The sequence below is a fragment of the Zeus faber genome (genome assembly GCF_960531495.2).
Source record: "Zeus faber genome assembly, chromosome: 1".
Taxonomy (NCBI): domain Eukaryota; kingdom Metazoa; phylum Chordata; class Actinopteri; order Zeiformes; family Zeidae; genus Zeus; species Zeus faber.
In genome coordinates, this window is record NC_137193.1 from 1,504,615 (window position 1) to 1,527,901 (window position 23,287).

The following is a 23,287-nucleotide window of genomic DNA, read 5'->3' on the forward strand; positions in this document are numbered from 1 at the left end:
TGAGCGACTGATTAAGATTCTGAATTCTAAAATGAATACAAAGGAGACTTATCTAGTAGAAATGTACTCAAAGTGTGATTGCAGGGATAACAATTGTGCAATATTCCTTTGGGATAAGGAATTTGTTTGCATATATAAGATAAGATAAACCTTTTAGTCCCACAACGGGGAAATTTGCAGTTAAGTCCTCCGGGTGGACGCTCAGAAGGACCTTCTTGGCATCGGAAAACCCATCCTGCCCTCTGACGTCATGCTGTGGTACTGTCCTCCCACCGGAGGCAGTTCCTCAACGCTCACCTTTGAATCACCGCTGCGTGGATGTGGCAGCCGGCTGACAAGGTCTGACGACACTTTTCTCTTTTGAACAAGTGACGCTTTTGGGTAAGTCCTCTAATGAGGGCTTATTCAGCTCCGCGGTTGAATAAAGATTGTCTTTAAAATGTATTCTGTACTGCACTGATGAGTTGCAGAAAGAGGAACATTTTAAAATAAGCCTTTGACATGGTTCCAAAAGATATCGCATCCTATTCTTTATGCGGCTTTGCTGCTTCGCCGCAGTAGAATAAAGATTCAGATTCCTACGTGAATGTCATGCGATTTTGATGCGATCCATCAAAATTCTCTCTGGCGTCAGTCTGGTGTTGGGGCTATGCAGTGTGGGGGTGGTGTGGTTTGAGCGTCCACACCCGTCTGGGATCTAGGTCATTTGGCCCAGGATCAGTGGCCGTAAACCCGTTGCTCGTTGGTTGGTCTAACGAGCAACGGGTAAGACGCCCATCCCCACACACACAAGAGAGAGGAGCCCTCGTCATGACACATGTCCATCTGCTCCTGGGCTTGTTCCGCCTAGCCCACTCTCTGCAGTGAAGCGCTGTTTCCACCCCATCATCCGTGCCTCTGTGTTGGAGGGCCCTGGAAACGCCACTCGGGTCCCGCGTGTGTCAGGTGAAACCGCCACAAATATATTGTTTAAATCTGTAAATAAACGTAAAATGTTCAAATCTTTGAACGAAAATAGGATTTTCTTCACCTGAGTTAAGTCTTCTTAAGGCTATATATGAATTATGTATTACAAAAAAAAACGGCACCAAATAAAAATAACTCATCCCAAACGACAAGGTCAGTCACATTACACCTGTAGTATTTTTTGTGCCCCTGCTGTGAAGCGGTCCTCGATCCTCCTCTTGCGCGGCGCTTTTCTCATCCCTGCTGCCTCTTCGGGTCCGCTCTAGTAGCTCCGCACAGCTTTGGCTAATGACGGTCCGCTCAATTGGAAGCCAGGCGTCGTCATTACAAGTGAGCCAGCGATCAGCCTTCGCTCCACCTCATAAAGTCCCAGTGGCCCCTCTTACTTGTTTCACAACTGACGTCGGCATTTCGACACCGAACACGGAGCCGGTCTTCGGCAAAAGCCACGGCCGCAGACGATGCGGCGGTGAGCGCTCGCTTCCACTGTGGCCGGAGAAACCCCCAGAGCTCCCAGGTGTTTTTCAGAGGCCGCATGTTTGAAGCGGCGCACGCCGAAAGGTATGTGAGCAGGCGTGGCCCCCGCAGATGCAGACCTTTTAAAAATGTCAGTTTGTCAATAATCCACTCTTGTCTTGCTTTGCTTCTCTCTCAGGTTGTTACAGGAAACATCGTCCCACTCGCAGAGGGAAGAAAATGTACGACTGTGAACAGTGTTGGAAGAGCTTTACGACAACGAGCGACTTGAAAGTACATCGGCGGACACACACGGGAGAGAAACCGTACCCCTGTGATCAGTGTGGGAAGAGATTCAGTCAGTCGACCAACCTCAAGAACCACCGGCGGACGCACACGGGAGAGAAACCGTACCCGTGTGATCAGTGCGGGAAGAGATTTAGTCAGCCGACCAACCTCAAGATCCATCAGTGTATGCACACGGGAGAGAAACCCTTCCACTGTGAACAGTGTGGAAAGCGGTTCAGTGAAATGGGACACCTCAAGCGACATCAGCGCACGCACACGGGGGAGAAACCTTACCCCTGTGAAGAGTGTGGGAAGCGCTTCACGACCAGTGGTGATTTGAAACGACATGAGCGCACACACACGGGAGATAAACCTCACCAGTGTGAACACTGTGGGAGGAGCTTTACGACAAGGGGTGACTTTAAAGTGCACCAGCGTACGCACACGGGAGAGAAACCGTACCCGTGCGAACAGTGCGGAAAGAGATTCAACAGATCAACCCACCTCAAAGTTCACCAGCGTCGTACGCACACGCAATAGAAGCCGCGCCCCATGGGAGCAGTGTGGGAGGAGCTTTAACGACAGCGGTGACCTCGAGAAACATCAGCGTACGCACACACGGTAAACCTTATCCCTGTGAACAGTGTGGGGGGGTTCAGTCACCTCAATAATCTCAAAACACATCGGTGATTCCACACCGGAACGAGAGCGTACACCTCAACAGTGTGAGAAGAGCTTTTGTTCTCAAAGTCGTCTCAATAGACGTCACGTTAGTCACAAAGGAGAGGGGCCGCACCGCGCCGCACAACGTTGGAGCCCGAGCTACTGGCACCAGGCGGGAGCGGCCGAGTCCGTCCCCGGGCGCCGCGCTGACGCCTTTTCGCATGAGTGAAACAGAGAGGATGTGGAACGTTCTAGTTGGACGACATCAGTTGTTCAATTTTTCTAAATGGAACTGCAATATTTTGCAGCGCTCCAAGCAGCTCGCTTCAGAAAGGCTGAACCGACCCGGGCAACGATAATTTTGTCTCGACTCTGTGCGTCGCGACCTCTTTAGTGCAAAACAAAAACGAGCCTGAAACGATCTGAGGTTTTCCTTTTGTTTTGTGTTTTCCCCGCGCACACTCCAGAGACGCCGTCTCTCTGTTCCCCCCGTGTGAAACACAAAGCGTCGACTCCGAGCACATCACCGTAGCCACACGGAGACGGGCGGTGCCGCTGTCCAAGAGCTCCACCAGGTCACCGCCGCTGAAGGAACATCGTTTCATCCAAACTGACAGTGAAACCCTGCCTCGTGTTCTTTGTGCTGTTGACTATTAGTTCCGTCCTCAGGTTGAAGTCATTTGAATGTGGATCCTTCCCCCTGAAGATAAAAGCTGTTGTGTGTTGACGCTAGAGATCTAAGTGTCACAGAGGGGGGTGGGCTGAGGCTCTGTCGCCAGGGCATTCGTTTACAACTCTTCTCTTTTTGCTGCCGCTCTGCTTTGTGTTTTCCCTCAAAGAAACGTTTGCTCATCCCTTCACTGCTTTACAGCCTCCAGTCGTTTTGGCATCCGGCGAAACGTGCGGTGCCTTTCGTTTCACTCATCGTTTCCGTCACGGGCGCTGAGTCAGCAAAACTCTGATCCCCAACGCGTTTTGGATCTGGAGCTGGCAAAGTCCCGCCCTGACTCTCATGTTGTATTTGAATGCTGAGTTTAGCCGTGGTGCCGTCAGCGTCTTACGGGAGGCGCTGACGGCACCACGGCTAAACTCAGCATTCATTTGGGGGGGGAAATGGCGAGATGGTTTCATGCAGTTCAAGGTGCTTGAAGTGTGAGCAACAGTTTGCCAGCACGCCGCTTCCTCCAGCACGTGCAGGACTCAGCAAATGCTTCTGGAATCTTAACGACCGAATGGACAAATGAATGAATGAATGAACGAATGAATGAATGAATGCAAATGAATACAAAACAAACATCCCAATGTGGCTGTGGTGGTGACTGGGGACTTTAACAGGGCCAACCTTAAAAAAAGTTCTGCCGAATTTCCACCAACACATCACGTGTGCCACCAGGGGAGACAGAACTCTGGACCATTGTTACACTCCTTACAAGAACGGATACAAGCCCGTGTCGCTTCCTGCTTTCGGGAAATCAGATCACGCCGCGATCTCGCTGCTTCCCGTTTACAGGCCTCTGATCGCGCGGGATCTGGTGATGACGAGGGAAGTGAAGCGGTGGACGGACCAATCAGAGGCTGCGCTTCAGGACGCTCTGACTGACGTAGACTGGGACGTGTTCCGAGCGAGTTCAAGTGACGTCAGCGAGTTTACGGAGGTTGTAGTGAGTTTTGTAGCTGCGCTAGCAGACAACATCGTTCCCACGGTGAAAGTTCGGATATTTCCAAACCAGAAACCATGGGTTGATAAATCCATCCGCTGCGCTCTGAATGCGCGCACGGCCGCTTACAACGACGGACTTGTATCTGGCAACATGGACAACTACAAAGCAGCGTCGTACAATCTGCGGAGGGCAGTGAAGGACGCTAAACGGACGTACAGAGACACCGTGGAGCTGCAGATGGAGCGGGGGGACACGAGACGCTGGTGGGAGGGGCTGCGAACAATAACTAACTACAAGAGCAGCTCCTCCCCAGCCACGGGTGTGGATGCCTCCCTGGCCAAACAGGGAGTTACACCGCTGGGGATGAGCGTGCACTCTCAGTGTCCGTGCACGAGGTCAGGAGGGCTCTGATGCGGGTGAACACCAGGAAAGCTGCGGGCCCAGATGGCATATCTGGACGAGTACTGACCTGACCTGTGCAAACCAGCTAGCTCCGGTGTTCACCACAATATTCAACATCTCCCTGGCTGAATCAGTGGTCCCGTCCTGCTTCAAGAGGTCCACTGTCGTACCTGTCCCGAAGATCACCTCTCCAACCTGCCTGAATGACTACCGTCCGGTGGCCCTCACCTCGGTGGTCATGAAGTGATTCAAGAGGCTGATTAAGGATTACATCTGCGCCTCCCTCCCCCGCACCTTGGACCCGTTGCAGTTCGCGTACCAGCAGAACAGATGCAGGACGACGCGGTCTCCCAGGTACTGCACACCACGCTCACGCACCTGGATGGCCAGAAGGGGGCCTATGTGAGATGCTGTTCATCGATTATAGTTCAGCTTTCAACACCATAGTTCCCACCAGACTGGCTGTCAAGTTGTTGGAGCTAGGATTGAATGCTCCGCTGTGCACCTGGATCCTGGACTTCCTCTCAGCCCAGCCCCAGGTGGTCAAGGTGGGGAAGTACATGTCAAGCTCCCTCACCCTGAATACAGGATCCCCCCAGGGCTGCGTCCTCAGCCCCCTACTGTACTCCCTGTACACACATGACTGTGTGGCCAGGTCCAGCTCCAACACCATCATCAAGTTTGCCCACGACACTGTTGTCGTGGGCCTGATCACCGACTGCGATGAGAAGGCCTACCGCGAGGAGGTGGCTGACCTGTCACTCTGGTGCCAGGACAACAGCCTCCAGCTGAACGTCAGCAAAACTAAGGAGCTGATTGTGGACTTTAGGAGAGGATCACAATCGAGGACGCACGCGCCCTTGTGGATTAATGGGACTTCTGTCGATAGGGTGAGCAGCTTCAGATATCTGGGAGTCCACATCACAGAGGACTTAACATGGAGTGTACACACAGACACTCTGGTGAGAAAGGCGAGGCAGCGTCTCTACCACCTCAGGCAGCTGAGGAAATTCCGGGTCTCGGTGAGGATCCTCAAGTCCTTCTACTCTGGAGCAGTGGAGAGCATCCTGACAGGCAACATCACTGCCTGGTTTGGGAACTGTACTGCCCAGGACAGGCGGGCCCTGCAGAGGGTGCTGCGTTCAGCCCAACATACCAACTACCCTCCACTCCCTGCAGGACTTATACACCAGGAGGTGTAGTAGCTGCAGCATCACAAAGGATCCTCATCACCCCAACAACGGACTGTTCCAGCTGCTGCGGTGGAGCAAGAGCCTCCACAGTCACACAGCGAGAACAGAGACTGAGACGGAGTTTCTACATCAAGACATAAGAACTGTCAACGCTGACCTCACCAGGGGTCCTAACTGAGCCATGCACTAGGCTCCACTACCTACTGTACTGTATGTAGCATACTGTACCGCATACTGTGTCACTGTTCTGGGTTGTTGGGTGTTACCGTATTGCTGCGCCGTACTGTTGTATACTGTGCTGTATTATCCTAACACTACCTCACTTTATTCACATGCCACTTTAATGCACATATCTGTATATACATAATAAGCCTATCCCATTTACATAAGTCTATTCCATATACATAAGCATATTCTCTTTATCTATTCCATTTTATTTCATTTTATTTTATTTTGTTTTATTTTATTCTATGTATTTTTATTTTATTCTATAAGTATTCGACTTACTGTATTATGTTTTAGGAGTCAGTTATTTGGTCTAGTAGAAATAAATTTTCCTAGAACATATTGTGTGTAATCACCGGATGCGTTGCATTACATTTCACTGCATATATATATATATATGAAAGTATGTATATGTATGTGATGAATAAAAATCTTGAATATACATGACTGACTGACTGAATGAACATATGAACAAACGAACAAATGAACGACTGAATGAATGAATGAATGAACGATTGGAAAGTGCATCATTCAAGGCGAATCCTTTAATTTTAAGTATTTTTTTTTCGTTCCAAGTTCATGCTCAGTATACTAGCGCTGCTCTGTTACGCTGTCATCCCTAAACATTCCCGTTTGCTGCATTTATTGTTTCGGTGATAGTTTGAAGAAAGTGGCACATCTCAGATGGCGGACACGAAAGCAGCCATCACGGGGGGGGGGCGCAATCCCCAGGACGCAATCGGCGAGGTCGGCCCGGCCGCTTTGCATGCTGGGAGTTGTTTCATGGGAGCGGCCCCCGGCCCCCGACGCCAGTGTAGAGATCCGGTTGGGCCCTCTGGTCGTGACGCATCTCCACGGGGAAGTGACGCTTCTTGCTGCTGGTGTTTCTCTGTTGCTGCCGCGTAAAGACGTCGCCTCGCTGACGTCGGCGCGTATTCCTGTCCGCTGATGCGGCGTCAGCACAGCAGCATTTCGTCACGCGAGGTTGTCGGGGGTCGATTTAAAAACATGTTTCTTTCTCCAAACGGCTTCGCATCCTGACTTCACGTCACCTGGAATACGAACGGGTCGCCCTCATCCGCGTGTTTGCACTCGACGGTCCGCGAGCCGTACAGTTCACCGCCCACATTTGGGCTCGCGCGTGAACCGCGGATCCATTGCACGAATGTATCCATCGCAGTGAAATACATTTACATTACATTTCATTTAGTCATTGATCAGACGCTTTTATCCAAAGCCACTTACAATCATTCAAACAGCGACGGACGCAGCCATCAGGAGCAATGAGGGGTTAATTGTCTTGCTCAAGGACACTACAGCATGCTAGCAGGAGGAGCCTGGGATCCAACCAGCAACCTTTACATCACTAGACCACCAGCTCTACCTCCTGAGCTACTGTCCCCATATAAATACACTTTTACTGCCGCCGCTACTTTTTAAAGTAATAACTGCTCAAATCTGGATGCAGAGCTGCAAGTGGAAAGGAGACGGAGACGGACGCGCGCTGCGCTTTGCTCTGGGGCACAGCGGTCGACTTACAGAAAACGTTTGACCTCTGTCATTGCAAACAAAGGGTATATAACAAAGTATTGAGATGAACTTTTGTTATTGACCAAATACTTATTTTCCACCATAATTTGCAAATAAATTCTTTAAAAATCAGACAATGTGATTTTCTGGATTTTTTTTTCTCATTTTGTCTCTCATAGTTGAAGTGAACCTATGATGAAAATAACAGGCCTCTCTCATCTTTTTAAGTGGGAGAACTTGCACAATTGGTGGCTGACTAAATACTTTTTTACCCCACTGTATGTGTGTGTGTATATATATATATGTGATGTGTGTGTGTGTGTGTGTATATATACACACACACACACACACACACACAGTATATATAGAATGGTTGTATACAAAAATGAGGTGTAAAACACCTTTTCACATGTCAGCAGACTAATTTGCATAATCGTCACGGGTCTTTCAACCACTGTGCAAATGTACACAACAACTGGGCTGAAGGAACCTTTTAGTTCCTGGTACTAAAAGTTCCAGGTACTTTATAATGTTATAATGCCAGTTGCTTTATAATACTTTATAAGCGCCTTTATAATGCGGCGGGTAGACAGGGAGGCTCCGCCCCCGCCCACCGGCCCGCACAACTATGATGCCCCACAGCCGCAAGAACAGCATGAGCCCAAAGCACTGCAGCCACGGAAGAAGCCCAGACCCACAGAAAACCGCTGAACTCCTCTAGCAGAGAAAATCTGCATCAAAGATCCTGAAGCTCCTCCACAGTTCAGCGGGAGGTGATGGGTGGAGACAATAGATGGAGGACTCCACCCCCAACCACTCCCCCACTCTGCCTACACTACCTGTCATTGCCAGTGGGTTAAAGTGTGTTAAGTGTGTAGAGTATAAAAAATAACATGTGAAAATATGATAACTCTCCCTGATTATGTCATTTATTTATTGTTAATATTTATTTGAATCATTAACTTTACAAAAGATATTGGAGAATGCATAGTTCAAGTTAACCCTTTAATGTTCAATTATTTTCACTCAATGCTCATGCTCATTTTAGGAGCATGGCTCCTCTATTATTCTATCACTTCTAAACATTACCACGCCTTTATTACAATTCCCAGAATGCAATTGGCAAGGTAACTCCCAGCCATTTGCATTCTGGGAATTGTTTTCTGGGAGCACCCCGCCGACCTCTTCCCATGATCAGTAAGAGAAAGGAGATCATTGGTTTTGACAGAGGTGCGCAATTCCCTGCTTCTGGTGTTTCCTTAAGTGACGTCGGCTCCTCTTCTTTGCGTCCTCTGATGCGTTGCGACATTTTCACCACGTGAGGAAGACCCGGCGTTGTCCGTGTTCATTTCAAACCTTATTTTATCCAAGCGGTTTCAAATTCAGACTCGACATCACGCAGAATATTGAAGGATTGTCTTGATCTGCGGGTGTGCATCAAAGCCGTCCGTGCTGTTGTTCCGAGTTCAACAACGGGCGAGTACCTTAGAGACTGGGTTTTGAAGATAAGTTGAGAGATTGGGAGAAAAAAAATATACGCACAATTGGGGAAAAAATATCACGCATTTTGAATGTCCAATAGCCCACCACCAACATTTTAGTCCCATCCCGTCAATAAAACATACATTTTGTCAGTTTTGATTATGCAATATCTATTTACACATCTATAAAGCAGGAAGTGTTGCGGCAGACCATAGTACTGTGAATGGCGTATGTTGTTCTGTGAAAGGTCAGGCCTGTGCTGACGTTTCTTTCTGGGAGGGTTTCGCCCCAAACTCTGGAACAATAGCGAGTGGAACCAAAGACGCCCGTCACCACGGCCACACAATGCGCTCCTGACCAAAGTGCACAAGGCTGAAACAAGTGTAATTTGGTGTCAACTATAAGCATTAGGTGATCCTCAAACTGCTGTTTGTTACATTGAGTGGGTTCAACGTTTAAACTTTCGTACTATGTTAAAAACAAACAAAAAAAACTTTAATGTTGATTTGCGGGACTTTGCATTTCCAAAAGTGGTCCACCTTCCACCAGTGGCTGTCACACATGGACTACTACTTGGATTCTCTTTTAATTATGCAAAGTTCTATCAATTTGCCATTTCTGTTTACTCAATTTGTCATTGTTGGTGGAAGAACTTTAAGGATTATTTACTCAGTTGACTCATTTTGTGGTGTTTGATTGAAGATCATGAAGGACTTTTGCCAGAGTTTGTTTGTGTACATCCACTCTTTTCACTCAACATCTTAAGTGACTGGAGCCCTTTCAGACTTGTTGTAATCTGTTGTTTTTTTCTCCCTCTTCTTCTTCTTCTTCTTCTTCTTCGAGAAGTGAAATCCCAGTCGGCCCGGACTCTGGGGTTTTCGTGTCCTGCTGCTTCACATCCCAGATCTCCCTTCATCAACACATCAAGAAGAATCACAGCGAGCTTAATGTCCAACAGCTGAGAAGTGGAGGGGTCGGAGCAGAGAGTCTCCTCCCCTCTGCAGCCTCTCAGCCAATAGGAACCTCTGGAACCGCCCGGAAACAAAAGGACACACCAGGAACTCACAGTTGTGACCTGTGTCACACACCTTCAGGTGGCCAAGTCATCTCAGAAGTACATCAGTGTATTCATTCAGTAGAGAAACCCTCCCCGTGCTTGCGCTGTGCTTAGAGTTTCAGGAGAAAATGTGTTCTGAACATGCACCAGCGCATTCACACAGGAGAGATGCCATATCATTGTGACCCCTGTGGAAAGAGCTTTAATGCACAATATAAACTCAAAGAACATCAGCGTCCTCACACAGGAGCTGAACCCACAGGAGCTGTAGCGCTATCCACAGTGTTTGGAGCATTTCACCTGGTCCCGGCCGCTGAAGACACATCGCTGCGTCCAAGCTGCTGATTAAACCTTGTGTTGGCTCTGGAGTGTTTCCAGCCGAGGAGTGTTGGGGTTCTGTCCCCAGATCTCTTACTGTGGAGCTTGGTGGAGCCTCTCCTAGAACTCACAGCATTTGTCCTATAAGTTTACAGCAATCAGTGTGCACAGTCAAATAGACAAATAACCATCGATTGGAACAGAGCAGGTGTATGCCACACGCAGGCACATTGAAGGCACCTTCTGTCAGCCCCAGTTCCTTTCTCAGTAACCAGCGTGTGCTGCAGATGGTAAGAGCGGAGACAAATGCAACAGGAAAAGGTTTCATGAGCGCTTATTTATTGCTTATTCTGTATGAAAAATAAATAAACATGTTTTAAAAAAATAATTTGTTTCTGCTGCAACTCCAGGCGTTGTAGTCCGGACGGGCGGAAATAGAGACCTTTGAAAACGATGACGCAGACACCCACCCAGCTTGTGTCTCGGAAACCCCATCCCCTGTGTCTCTGTGCCGGAGGGCCCTAAAAACGGCACTAAGGTTGCAGGTGGCAGGCAAGGCGGCTACAGTGTCCCTCCCTGACAAGTCACACCCCTATCACGTGAACCTTTTCCGGAAGAAAACTACATCAGCCTTGACTACCAGTGGTTAATTCAACACGGTTAACAGAATTACAGGTGTTGCTGATCTTGGTGTCCATAATAGAGCTGTTTAGTTAAATTCTGCATTTTATAATGCTATTACTGCCTCTATGCAGGAGGCAACCTATTATTCAAGAGATTTGCAACAGTTCCCAAGTCCAGAAGAGTTAAGATTCCGGAAAACCGCAAATGCATTTAGACTATCCAAGTTAATTCAGTCATCGTTCAACAACTATGTGATGCCATCTACATCATCCGACAAGCGGATTCAGTCATCATCTGAAAAGTTTGTAAATCCATCCACATCTTTGTGGGTCCAGACTACGTCAGAATACAGAGTAGAGAGCCCATGTGAAGGATCTTGGCATCAATTTCTACCAAACACCCGGTATACCACAATGCTTGGGAGCAATTGACTGCACACACATCAAAGTAAAACAACCCCTAGCTAAATCCACAGGCTACATAAACAGAAAGGGGAACCATTATTTGAGTGTACAAGTGTTGTGTGACTACAAGTACTGTTTCATGGAGGTTGTCAAATGGCAGGGTAATGTGCCCAATGCACCTATATTTGCCAACTTGAAATAGAGTGGTGACCTAAAAGATGGGACAGTTCTTTCCTTCCCTAACGAACTGGTGGAGGGCGGAGTTGTGTTTCTTCTGGGTAATATCAAATAATTCAAAACATGCATTGAAGAGCAAAACACAGGATTCAAAAGGCGCAGATGTAGCCTCAGTAAGGCATAAACATAAACACCGCTTTAAAGTGTGAACCACAGCCAGAAGAGCTCTTTGTCATTTACAGATGGGTAGAGTCTCCAATCACTGCTCAGTGCAGGAGGACTGCTGTGCTCGCCATAAGCAGGCAAAGTGTATGCCTGGAGGGGCCTTATATTGGGCCTGCGCACATTATGAATAGGTGGTCTGGTGACTTGTGTGCAGTGAGCATGGAGTCATATGTGTGGTACCTGAACCCACCATGTGCTGCACCAGCAGCTCGATTTACGCCAATCAGCCATAACATTAAAATCACCTGCCGGTATACCTTGCTGAAAGAGGCCACTGCCACCAGGGAATACCCTTGCCATTGAAGGGGTGTACTTGGTCTGCAACAATGTTTAGGTAAGTGGTGAATTTCAAAGTAACATCCACATGAATGCCAGGACCCACGGTTCACATCACACTGCCTCCTTCGGCTTGCCTTCTTCCCATAGTGCATCCTGGTGCCATCTTTTCCCCGGGTAAATGCACATGCACCCGGCCATCCACATGATGTAAAACAACATGTGATTCACCAGACCAGTGCACCTTCTTCCATTGCTCCATGGTCCAGTTCTGACGCTCACATGCCCGTTGTAGGCGCTTTTGGTGGTGGACAGGAGTCAGCATGGGCACTCTGACCGGTCCCATACGCAGCAAGCTGCCATGCACTGTGTGTTCTGACACCGTTCTATCATACCCAGCATCAAAACCTTCAGCTATTGGTGCGACAGTAGCTCTTCAGTGGGATCCAACCAGACGGACTAGACTTGACTCCCCACGTGCATCAATGAGCCTTGGGCCCCGTGACCCTGTGGCCGGTTCAGCGGTCCTCCTTCCTTGGACACTTTTGGGAGTAACCACTGCAGAGCGGGAACAGCCACAAGACCTGTGCTTGTGGAGATGCTCTGACCCAGTCGTCCAGCATCACAATGTGCTCCTTGTCAAAGTGGCTCAGATCCTTACGCTGCTTCAACACATCAACTTCAACAACTCACTCTTCACCTGCTGCCTAATGTATCCCACCGCTTGACAGGTGCCATTGGAACCAGATGAGCAATGTTATTCACTTCACCTGTCACTGGTTTTAATGTTACAGTATATATAATTTATATATTTTTTTCTAAACCTGTGCTGTCAGTATTCTGGGCATACAACACAGAGTATTTGTATGCCATTACATCCAAGACAGACTTAAACTGCCAGTAGAGTTCAAATTCCCAACCTACAATTCCACTCTTTATTAATCATCAAGAACTGCATGCAAGAACTCTGGTCTGTGGACAACTTGTAGGATGACAAGAGAACAGCTTTTTTGTTACACAAGACCCCCACCCACCCCCCTCCTTGGAGAAACATCTTACCATGTTTTCATCCCTAAACAACAAATCATCCTTACTACTCCAAGAGCGGGAGGAAGAATCACCACGGGTGAGACAGATAAACAGAGACAAACAAAAATATGTATGTGGAAAAACATAGGAACATCAGACGACAACTTGTATTTGACAAAACATGATTAAGTAGACAAAAATTGGAACAGCGATTAAGGCTGTGGCCTCTTCCTGTGATAGCTTAAGCAGTAAAGGAGAGAAAGGGAGAAGAATGTAATCAGGAGGCTTTTCGGGGGCATTTTCAAGGCAGATGCTGGTAGTGTTTGCCTGTGATGAGTCCACGTGTGTGTGAGATGTGTTCACCGGTGAAAGCACAGGACTTGTCCCAATTAGTTCTTATGTATCAGGTCAGAGCTATATTGTTGCACCTCCAAGCAGCGGAAACGGCCTCGCAACCATCAAACGACTCCCACAGCCGTATAGAAAACCAACGACATAAAGAAAACTCCGAGCACCATGCACCGCAGCCACAGAAGACCCCCAGCCTACAGAGAAACCGGGAGTACGCAGAGCAACACCTACGCATGACCTTGAGGTGCACGCATACAACCCACCCCCAGGTGTAGGCAGGAGACGCACCTACAAGCGCAGAACCCAGGCCGGGGGCACCAGGGCCAGAGCTGGGCCCCACAGCCAACAGACCGACATACCGCCAGGATAACCTGTCCCACACAAAGGTGAGGCCCGCTATACCACAACTGGCCCCACCCAGCCATAAGTCCTGAGCACTCAATCACGTAGTCTAGTGCGCATGGCACGGGGCACCCCAAAGCAGCTCAATATTACAGTTCAGACAGCACAAACGAGTGGTCAGTTGCCTCGAATCATTGGAGCCGCCTCTTAATATCCAGATCCTCCTGTGCAACGGGATCCCTGGAGAGTTTTCTCTTGAGTTTCTCTCTCCGGTAGCCATTCAGGGTAGCGCTGAGTCTCTGGCGTCGATTTGCCACCATCTCTGCAGACACGGCATCCTCTGCAACTCTGTCCCCACCCGACCTGGACGATGACCCTGTGTCAGGCGAGCTGGCGATCGGTTCCACGGCCTCCACCGCCATGCCACCAGTCTTGATAGCATCAGATATCGCATGGGTAGCAAGAGAGCCACCCCAAATGGACTCACAGAGCTCAAAATAGAGCAAGACTACTCGCCCATGGCCAATCTTTCTACCCGAATCAATTGCTTGCCTGAATCTGAATCGTATGGCCTTGAGTTTGGTAGTCAATTGACCTGTGAACACAAATAAATAAATAAATAAAAAGTTATGACTGAGGTCTTATGGGTCATAACTGAAACTAGATTTATCTTTGACTCCTCACACCCCACTCCTTGCTGCAAACAAATATTTGTACTTTATTTGTACAAAATCAAGCCAAAACATTATAGCTGGGCCTCCATACCTTTTGTGACTTCATCCTTCTTGTGTGGGTACTCCTTTCCCATTGTCATGGCTTCCTCCGGCGAAGGATAATGCTCCCGGTAGCGCTCCAATATGTCGCCGTATTTGCTTTGCGACGACTCCCAATCTATGTTTTCTGCCGCATTGTCTGCCTTATACTCATGTGTTACTTTCAGCAGCAGTTCCACCTCGTCGTCCGTCCAAGCAAAGAAATCTCTCATCTTACTTTTCGTGGTCTTGATGCCCTTGGATATCGCATGAGTAGCAGGAGAGCCTCCCCAAATGGACTCACAGAGCTCAAAATAGAGCCAGACCACCCGCCCATGGCCACTTTTTCTACCTGAATCAACTACTTGCCTGTATGTGATCCGTATGGCCTTCAGTTTGGTAGTCAATTGACCTGTGAACACAAAACAAAACAAAACAAATAGTTACACCTGTGGTGTTAGGGGGCAAATATGACTCCAACAAGATTCATCTTGGACTCTAGACACACCACACCTCCCTTTCCTCACCGGGAACAATTATTTTCTAGCAGTATGGACCTGTACTCCCAATCACTCTGTCACGCCTCCCCCACCAACACAAAGGGTGTGTGTAACTCTCTTACACAGTAAGAAGGTTAAAAACACAATCCAGTTTAAAACAATTTTGCTACTGGCCAGCGTGACAGATACTTTATTTTTGTAAAAAAAATCCGGCCAAAACATTATAGCTGGGCCTCCATACCTTTTGTGATTTCATCCTTCTTGTGTGGGTACTCCTTTCCCATTGCCATGGCTTCCTCCGGCGAGGGATAATGCTCCCGATAGTGCTTAAATATGTCGCCATATTTGCTTTGCAATGACTCCCAATCTATGTTTTCCAGGGCATTGAGCGCCTTATACTCATGTGTGACTTTCAGTAACAGTTCCACCTCGTCATTGGTCCAAGCAAAGAAATTTCTGGTCTTGCATTTCGTGGTCTTGATGCCCTTGGATACCGCATGAGTAGCAGGAGAGCCTCCCCAAATGGACTCACAGAGCTCAAAATAGAGCAAGACCACCCGCCCATGGCCACTTATTCTACCTGAATCAACTACTTGCCTGAATCTGAACCGTATGGCCTTGAGTTTAGTAGTCAATTGACCTGTGAACACAAAACAAAACAAATAGTTACACCTGTGGTGTTATGGGTCAAGAAAGACTCAAACAAGATTCATCTTTGACTCTTGACACCCCACACACCCCCTTCCTCTCGGGGAACAATTATTTTCTCGCAGTATGGACCTGTACTCCCAATCCCTCTGTCACCGCTCTGCCACCAACACAAAGGGTGCGTGCAACTTTCTTACACATCAGGAAGGTTAAAAACACAATCTCGTTTAAAACCATTGGGCTATCAGCAAGCGTCATAGATGCTTTTTTTATGTAAAAAAAAACAAAAAACAAGCCAAGAATTATAGCTAGGCCTACATACCAGTGGTCAACCGATTATTCGGTTGGCTGATTAATCGGGCCGATATCTACACACTCACAGTGCCGATAAAAATAAAAAGAAAACATTTAAATGTCTGCAGACTAGCGTCATAAATTTAGATTTTTCGATACATATTGCTTCGCATTATTTGAAACGGCTTCAATACCTATTTCCCAACTTATTGATACAGCGGTATCAGCTGCGCTCTCTCGCTCTCCTCTCCATGCCAGCGAGTTGACACACACATACTGCTGCAGCGCCCACGTAGCCTGCCTCCTCCAACTCGCAGTGCTGCCTTCTTCTCCTCACTCATCTCATTTGCTCCACTTTGTTATGGTGTAAGCTCATTAGAGATGGAAAGGGCAGAGCCTCCGTGATGGGTTGGACAAAGAAAGTGACAAAAGGAAACGGCAGCAGTGCAGTTTGCAAACACGTCGCCCTTGAGGAAAAACTTAAACCTGACTCAAGAGAATTGGAGTTGAGTTGTTTTTCTTCCCTCCAGACGGTGGTGCGCATGTGTTCCTGTGCTGGTTTTCCTGTGTTTTTGTTTTAGATACAGTATATTTATTTTTGTAGATCTACTACTTGTATGAAACATTATTTTTTATTTTTTAAAAACAACCAAGTTAAGGGACTGTCCCGTTCTGTCCAGTTACTAAACAAAAACCTGTGTCGCCACTGTCCCGAGCCGTGTCGCATGTCTCCCTGTTGCTTTCTGTTGCTCTGGGACTTCATTTAGTAAAAACTGGATGTTTTGTGTAAATAATTTACTTGTAAATAATAAATCCTGCACTTCTGTAATGGGGAGACTCAATTTCCCAACCAGACTTTAATATGACATGGTTTATTATTATTATTATTACAATTTTATTGTTTAGAATTACTTATTTTTCATTGATAATTATTATTTTTTTGTTTACGTGTGGACGTTTATTTAGTGGATACATTTTTCATTTAAAATAAGTGCACTGCGGGGACAATGCAGACAATAACATTAGTGTTAAATAAATGTTCATTTACGTTCAGCAATTTTGTGTCTTATTTGTTATTATTAAATTGTTGTATTTTATCAGATGCAAAACAAACACATAGACAACATGATATTGGCATTATATATCGGCCACCCTGCTCTCGGCATCGGCCATTGAACAACCCATATCGGTCAACCACTACTGCATACCTATCATGATTTCATCCTTCTTGTGTGGGTACTCCTTTCCCATTCCCATGGATTCCTCTGGCGCGGGATAACGCTCTAGGTAGCGCTCCAATATGTCGCCATATTTGCTTTGCGACGACTCCCAATCTTTGTTTTCCAGGGCATTGAGCGCCTTGTACTCATGTGTTACTTTCAGCAGCAGTTCCACCTCATCGTCGGTCCAAGCAAAGTAATCCCTGGTCTTGCTTTTCGTGGTCTTGATGCCCTTGGATACCGCATGAGTAGCAGGAGAGCCTCCCCAAATGGACTCACAGAGCTCAAAATAGAGCAAGACCACCCGCCCATGGCCACCTTTTCTACCCGAATCGACTGCTTGCCTGAATCTGAACCGTATGGCCTTGAGTTTAGTAGTCAATTGACCTGTGAACACAAAACAAAACAAATAGTTACACCTGTGGTGTTATGGGTCAAGTAAGACTCAAACAAGATTCATCTTTGACTCTTGACACCCCACACACCCCCTTCCTCTCGGGGAACAATTATTTTCTCGCAGTATGGACCTGTACTCCCAATCCCTCTGTCACCGCTCTGCCACCAACACAAAGGGTGCGTGCAACTTTCTTACACATCAGGAAGGTTAAAAACACAATCTCGTTTAAAACCATTGGGCTATCAGCAAGCGTCATAGATGCTTTTCTTGTGCAAAACCCAGCCAAAACGTTATAGCACGGCCTCCATACCTTTTGTGACTTCATCCTTCCTGTGTGGGTACTCCTTTCCCATTCCAATGGCTTCCTCCTGCGATGGATAACGCTCCTGGTAGCGCTCCAATATGTCACTGTATTTGCTTGGGGACGACTCCCAATCTATGTTCTCCGCCGCATTGAGCGCCTTATACTCATGTGTTACCTTCAGCAACAGTTCCACCTCGTCATCCGTCCAAGCGAAGGAATCCCTGGTCTTGCTTTTCGCCATTGCTGTTCCTCTTCCGTAGTATTTTCTGATGCCACTGGCTGCTCTCGAAGCTCCACCGTCCTCTCTCTTCTCCTCAGTTTGGCTTTGGTGGGCGCTCTCTTCATCGTCAGAGCACTTGTGCAGGTCTGGAGGTAAAAATACAGATACACAGAAAGAAGTCTCATTCAACAATATACATTTTATCAAGCTTTCAAGGTTTATAATCATTTGAACAGATCTGCACACCGCACAGCACCTGGCAGCCTGTAGCCTTGTAACAGTGTTACATGAAATGCAGATAATGTTTTCAGTGACCTGTACATGCGTGGTATACAAGGTGTTGTTTGGGGTCATTTTGGCGCCAGGCTGCATAAAACCTGAGAAAATATAAAAGTTTTACACCTGTTTTCTGTGTTTGTTTTTATTTTGGTTTGTCTTTGTTTGTTCTGTTTTGTGGGGACTCTCCCATGCAACGGTGTAAACGTTCCCGCGCTTTAGGCCTCCACAATGATTCAAGATTCAAGATTCAAGATTTTTATTTGTCACATACATATACATACTTCCATACATATATGCAGTGAAATGTAATGCAACGCACCCGGTGATAGCACACAATAAGTCCTAGGAAAAAGTACAAAAATAAAATAAAATAAAAAGTAGAAAATTCCTTTCTAATAGACCGACTAACTGACTCCTAAAACGTAATACAGTAAGTTGAATACTTATAGAATAAGATAAAAAATATATAGAATAAAATACAATAAAAAATAAATTGAAATAAAATGGAATAGGTAGAAGGAATATGCCTATGTATATACAGATATGTGCATTTAAAGTGGCATGTGAATTAAAGTGGCATGTGAATGTGAAAAGAGTGAGGTAGTGTTTGGGATAATACAGCACAGTATACAACAGTACCGCGCAGCAATACGGCATCACGAACAACCCTGAACAGTGATACAGTATGCGGTACAGTATGCTACATACAGTACAGTAGGTAGTGGAGCCTAGTGCATGGCTCAGTTAGGACCCCTGGTGAGGTCAGCGTTGACAGTTCTAATGGCTTGAGGGAAGAAACTCAGTCTCAGTCTCTCTGTTCTCGCTGCGTGACTGCGGAGGCGCTTGCCTGACGCAGCAGCTGGAACAGTCCGTTGTTGGGGTGATGAGGATCCTTCATGATCCTACGGGCTCTGCTACTACACCTCCTGGTGTATAACTCCTGCAGGGAGGGAGGGTAGTTCCAGTGGTACGTTCAGCTGAACGCACCACCCTCTGCAGGGCCCGCCTGTCCTGGGCAGTACAGTTCCCAAACCAGGCAGTGATGTTGCCTGTCAGGATGCTCTCCACTGCTCCAGAGTAGAAGGACTTGAGGATCCTCACCGAGACCCGGAATTTCCTCAGCTGCCTGAGGTGGTAGAGACGCTGCCTCGGCTTCCTCACCAGAGTGTCTGTGTGAACAGTCCATGTTAAGTCCTCTGTGATGTGGACTCCCAGATATCTGAAGCTGCTCACCCTATCGACAGAAGTCCAATTAATCCACAAGGGCGCGTGCGTCCTCGATTGTGATCCACGCCTAAAGTCCACAATCAGCTCCTTGGTTTTGCTGACGTTCAGGTGTAGGCTGTTGTCCTGGCACCAGAGTGACAGGTCAGCCACCTCCTCGCGGTAGGCCTTCTCATCGCAGTCGGTGATCAGGCCCATGACCACGGTGTCGTCAGCAAACTTGATGATGGTGTTGGAGCTGGACCTGGCCACACAGTCATGTGTGTACAGGGAGTACAGTAGGGGGCTGAGGACGCAGCCCTGGGGGGATCCTGTATTCAGGGTGAGGGAGCTTGACATGTACTTCCCCACCTTGACCACCTGGGGGCGGCCTGTGAGGAAGTCCAGGATCCAGGTGCACAGCGGAGCATTCAATCCTAGCTCCAACAACTTGACAGCCAGTCTGGTGGGAACTATGGTGTTGAAAGCTGAACTATAATCAATGAACAGCATTCTCACATAGGCCCCCTTCTGGCCATCCAGGTGCGTGAGCGTGGTGTGCAGTACCTGAGAGACCGCGTCATCCGTGGATCTGTTCTGCCGGTACGCAAACTGCAACGGGTCCAAGGTGCGGGGGAGGGAGGCGCAGATGTAATCCTTAATCGGCCTCTCGAAACACTTCATGACCACCGAGGTGAGGGCCACCGGACGGTAGTCATTCAGGCAGGTTGGAGAGGCGATCTTCGGGACAGGAACGACGGTGGACCTCTTGAAACAGGACGGGACCACTGATTCAGCCAGGGAGATGTTGAATATTGTGGTGAACACCGGAGCTAGCTGGTTAGCACAGGTCTTCAGTACTCGCCCAGATATGCCATCTGGGCCCGCAGCTTTCCTGGTGTTCACCCGCATCAGAGCCCTCCTGACCTCGTGCACGGACACTGAGAGTGCGCGCTCGTCCCCAGCGGTGTAGCTCCAATTAGCCGGCGAGCTAGCGGTGCTGCTGCCAGACTCGAACCGCGCATAAAAGGAGTTCAGTTGGTTGGCCAGGGAGGCGTCCGCACTCGTGGCTGGGGAGGAGCTGCTCTTGTAGTTAATTATTGTTCGCAGCCCCTCCCACAAGCGTCTTGTGTCCCCCCGCTCCATCTGCAGCTCCACGGTGTCTCTGTACGTCCGTTTAGCGTCCCTCACCGCCCTCCGCAGATTGTACGACGCCGCTTTGTAATTGTCCATGTTACCAGATACAAGTCCGTCGTTGTAAGCGGCCGTGCGCGCATTCAGAGCGCAGCGGATGGATTTATCAACCCATGGTTTCTGGTTTGGAAATATCCGAACTTTCACCGTGGGAACGATTTCATTCGCGAGCGTAGCCACGAAACTCACTACAACCTCCGTAAACTCGCTGACGTCACTTGAACTCGCTTGGAACATGTCCCAGTCTACGTCAGTCAGAGCGTCCTGAAGCGCAGCCTCTGATTGGTCCGTCCACCGCTTCACTTCCCTCGTCATCACCAGATCCCGCGCGATCAGAGGCCTGTAAACAGGAAGCAGCGAGATCGCGGCGTGATCTGATTTCCCGAAAGCAGGAAGCGACACGGGCTTGTATCCGTTCTTGTAAGGAGTGAAACAATGGTCCACAGTTCTGTCTCCCCTGGTGGCACACGTGATGTGTTGGTGGAAATTCGGTAGAACTTTTTTCAGGTTGGCCCTGTTAAGTCCCCAGTCACCACCACAGCCGCGTCGGGATGTCTGTTCTGAAATCCGCACAACACATCGTACAGAACCGACAGAGCTGCGTCGGTGTCCGCTTGCGGTGGGATATAAACGGCTGTAATGATGACCGTGCTGAATTCCCGGGGGAGATAAAATGGACGGCATAGTATGGTCAGCTGTTCCAGGTTCGGCGAGCAGGAGTGGGAGAGGAATTTGGTGTTGTTGGCGTTACACCAGCGGTTGTTTACCATTAGGCAGACGCCTCCACCTTTGGATTTCCCCGACTCTCCCGTTCTGTCGCCGCGGAACACGGAGAAGGCCTCGGCTGGACGTATGGCTTCATCCGGCACCAGTGGGGTCAGCCATGTTTCCGTCAGGCAGAGGACGCAACAGTTCCTCGTGTCACGCTGGAATTGAATCCTCGCTCGAAGTTCATCCATCTTGTTCTCCAGGGACTGGACGTTAACAAGAAGGATGCTTGGCAGAGGTGGACGGTAAGGTTGCGTCCTCATTCTGACCCGAATGCCGCCTCGTTTACCTCGGTGCTTCCTCCGTGGGCCGGCTCGTGGAACAGCGACTCCATTTTTGTTGTTGTTGCGAGTGTTCCCGCGTAGGATTTCCGCCGGCCACTCTGCTCCCACGGATAAAAAGTCCCAAAGTTGTTCGTTTAGGGAAATTTTTATATCCATGAGTGCATCGCGGTCGTATGAGTTAATTGTTGATGTTTTTCTGGCAAACATTGTGATAAAAAAAGGAAAAAAATACTAAAGAGTAAGAAAGTAACCGGAGCGCCGGCGCAGGCGACCGCTAGGGGCGGCGCCACTATCGCCACTCACAATGATACGTCGTTCTCATTGTCGTTACTTTGTTCTCGTTCCCGTTCACTCTGAAAGATGGAAAGCTGTCATGGTCTCTCTCCCCACTCAGAAGACCGGGTGGCCTCAGTGCTGCTAATGAAATAAAAATGGCTCCGGGCCTCGCCAGATACGCTGTCAGCCATGTAAAAACTATTGTCAGATTGTTCAATCATCGTTCCACTGCCGTCGGTTGCCAAGATTGTTGACCGGGATTGTGTTTGAGTAGGGGTGGGCGTATATGGTGCGAATTGTCAAGACACACACACTCACCCACTCACCCTCAGCATTCAGGTTCTGTTATCAAAACGATGGGTCATCCGTGTACATCATTAGCTTGTGTGTTGACTCACCAGGAACACGCCCCACATTAGGTAAATGGTTGTGACGGGCCCAACCCTAGCAAGGTCAGGTGGAAATCTGTTCGGATGGGAGGGTGGCCAGACGTACTCTGCAGAGCTAATGAAACATGATCTGCAGATTCGTCTGGTTCCCAGGCTTACATTAGGTGTCTCTCTCGCGTGCGTCTCTCTTCCATCTCTTGTATTGTCTGCTTGCATTCTGTCTTCTTCTTCTTGTGTGTCACCCTCAGATGTCCAACCCAGTGTCTTGCAGCCACGCCCTCATCTCTGGTCCCATTTGGAAGAGGCCGATCTCTGACGGTGGTTTGAACAGAGGACAGATGTTGGTTATGTGTTGGGCAGTCTGCTCTGGCTCGCCACGTTCACTTCAAGCGGCTGACTCCGGTTCGCCGCGGTTCAGCAGGGTCCATTGACGGCGCGATGTTCTCCTTCAACACCGTCCCGTGGGTCTTGAATGCATACGTGCATACGTGATGGCCCAGCCGACTCCCACTCCTGCTTCCAGGATGCCACCAGCCATGCACTAGTCGACAAGTCCTCCGGGATGGAGCGGAGCATCTGTTGTGCCACCTTGTTGTAGGGGTGGCGGGGCTTGAGTCTGTGTGGAGGCGCTGATTTAACGGTTGTGTCATGCAGGACGTGCCCGCCGTGCATATGCTTGCATTCCGTGATCAAATTGTTAAATGTCCCTGAATAATGAACTAAATTGCGCCCTGTCCTGCAACCACAGGAACTGAGCGAGGGTAGCTTGTGGTGATGATCCCCATCTGGCCGGCGCTTGGCGAATGACCTGTGCACTCGGTCAACTTCAATCCTGTCGGGATAGTCGAGAGGCAGGAACTAGACTGTGATAGACTTTCGCGTAAAAAGGA

The 23,287-nt window shown here is 48.4% G+C and overlaps 1 protein-coding gene across 1 annotated transcript; it reads right to left on the minus strand.

The window, feature by feature from the left end:
- Nucleotides 1-13,061: 13,061 nt before the first annotated feature.
- LOC307241344 (uncharacterized protein) lies at nucleotides 13,062-17,133 on the minus strand. Its single transcript, XM_080015390.1, has 4 exons — nucleotides 17,072-17,133; nucleotides 15,163-15,561; nucleotides 14,435-14,833; nucleotides 13,062-14,264 (listed from the first exon to the last, which is right to left on the minus strand). Exons 1-4 carry the CDS (start codon nucleotides 17,118-17,120, stop codon nucleotides 13,861-13,863), a joined length of 1,251 nt encoding a protein of 416 aa, XP_079871516.1. The 5' UTR covers nucleotides 17,121-17,133; the 3' UTR covers nucleotides 13,062-13,860.
- Between the last annotated feature and the right edge of the window lie 6,154 nt (nucleotides 17,134-23,287).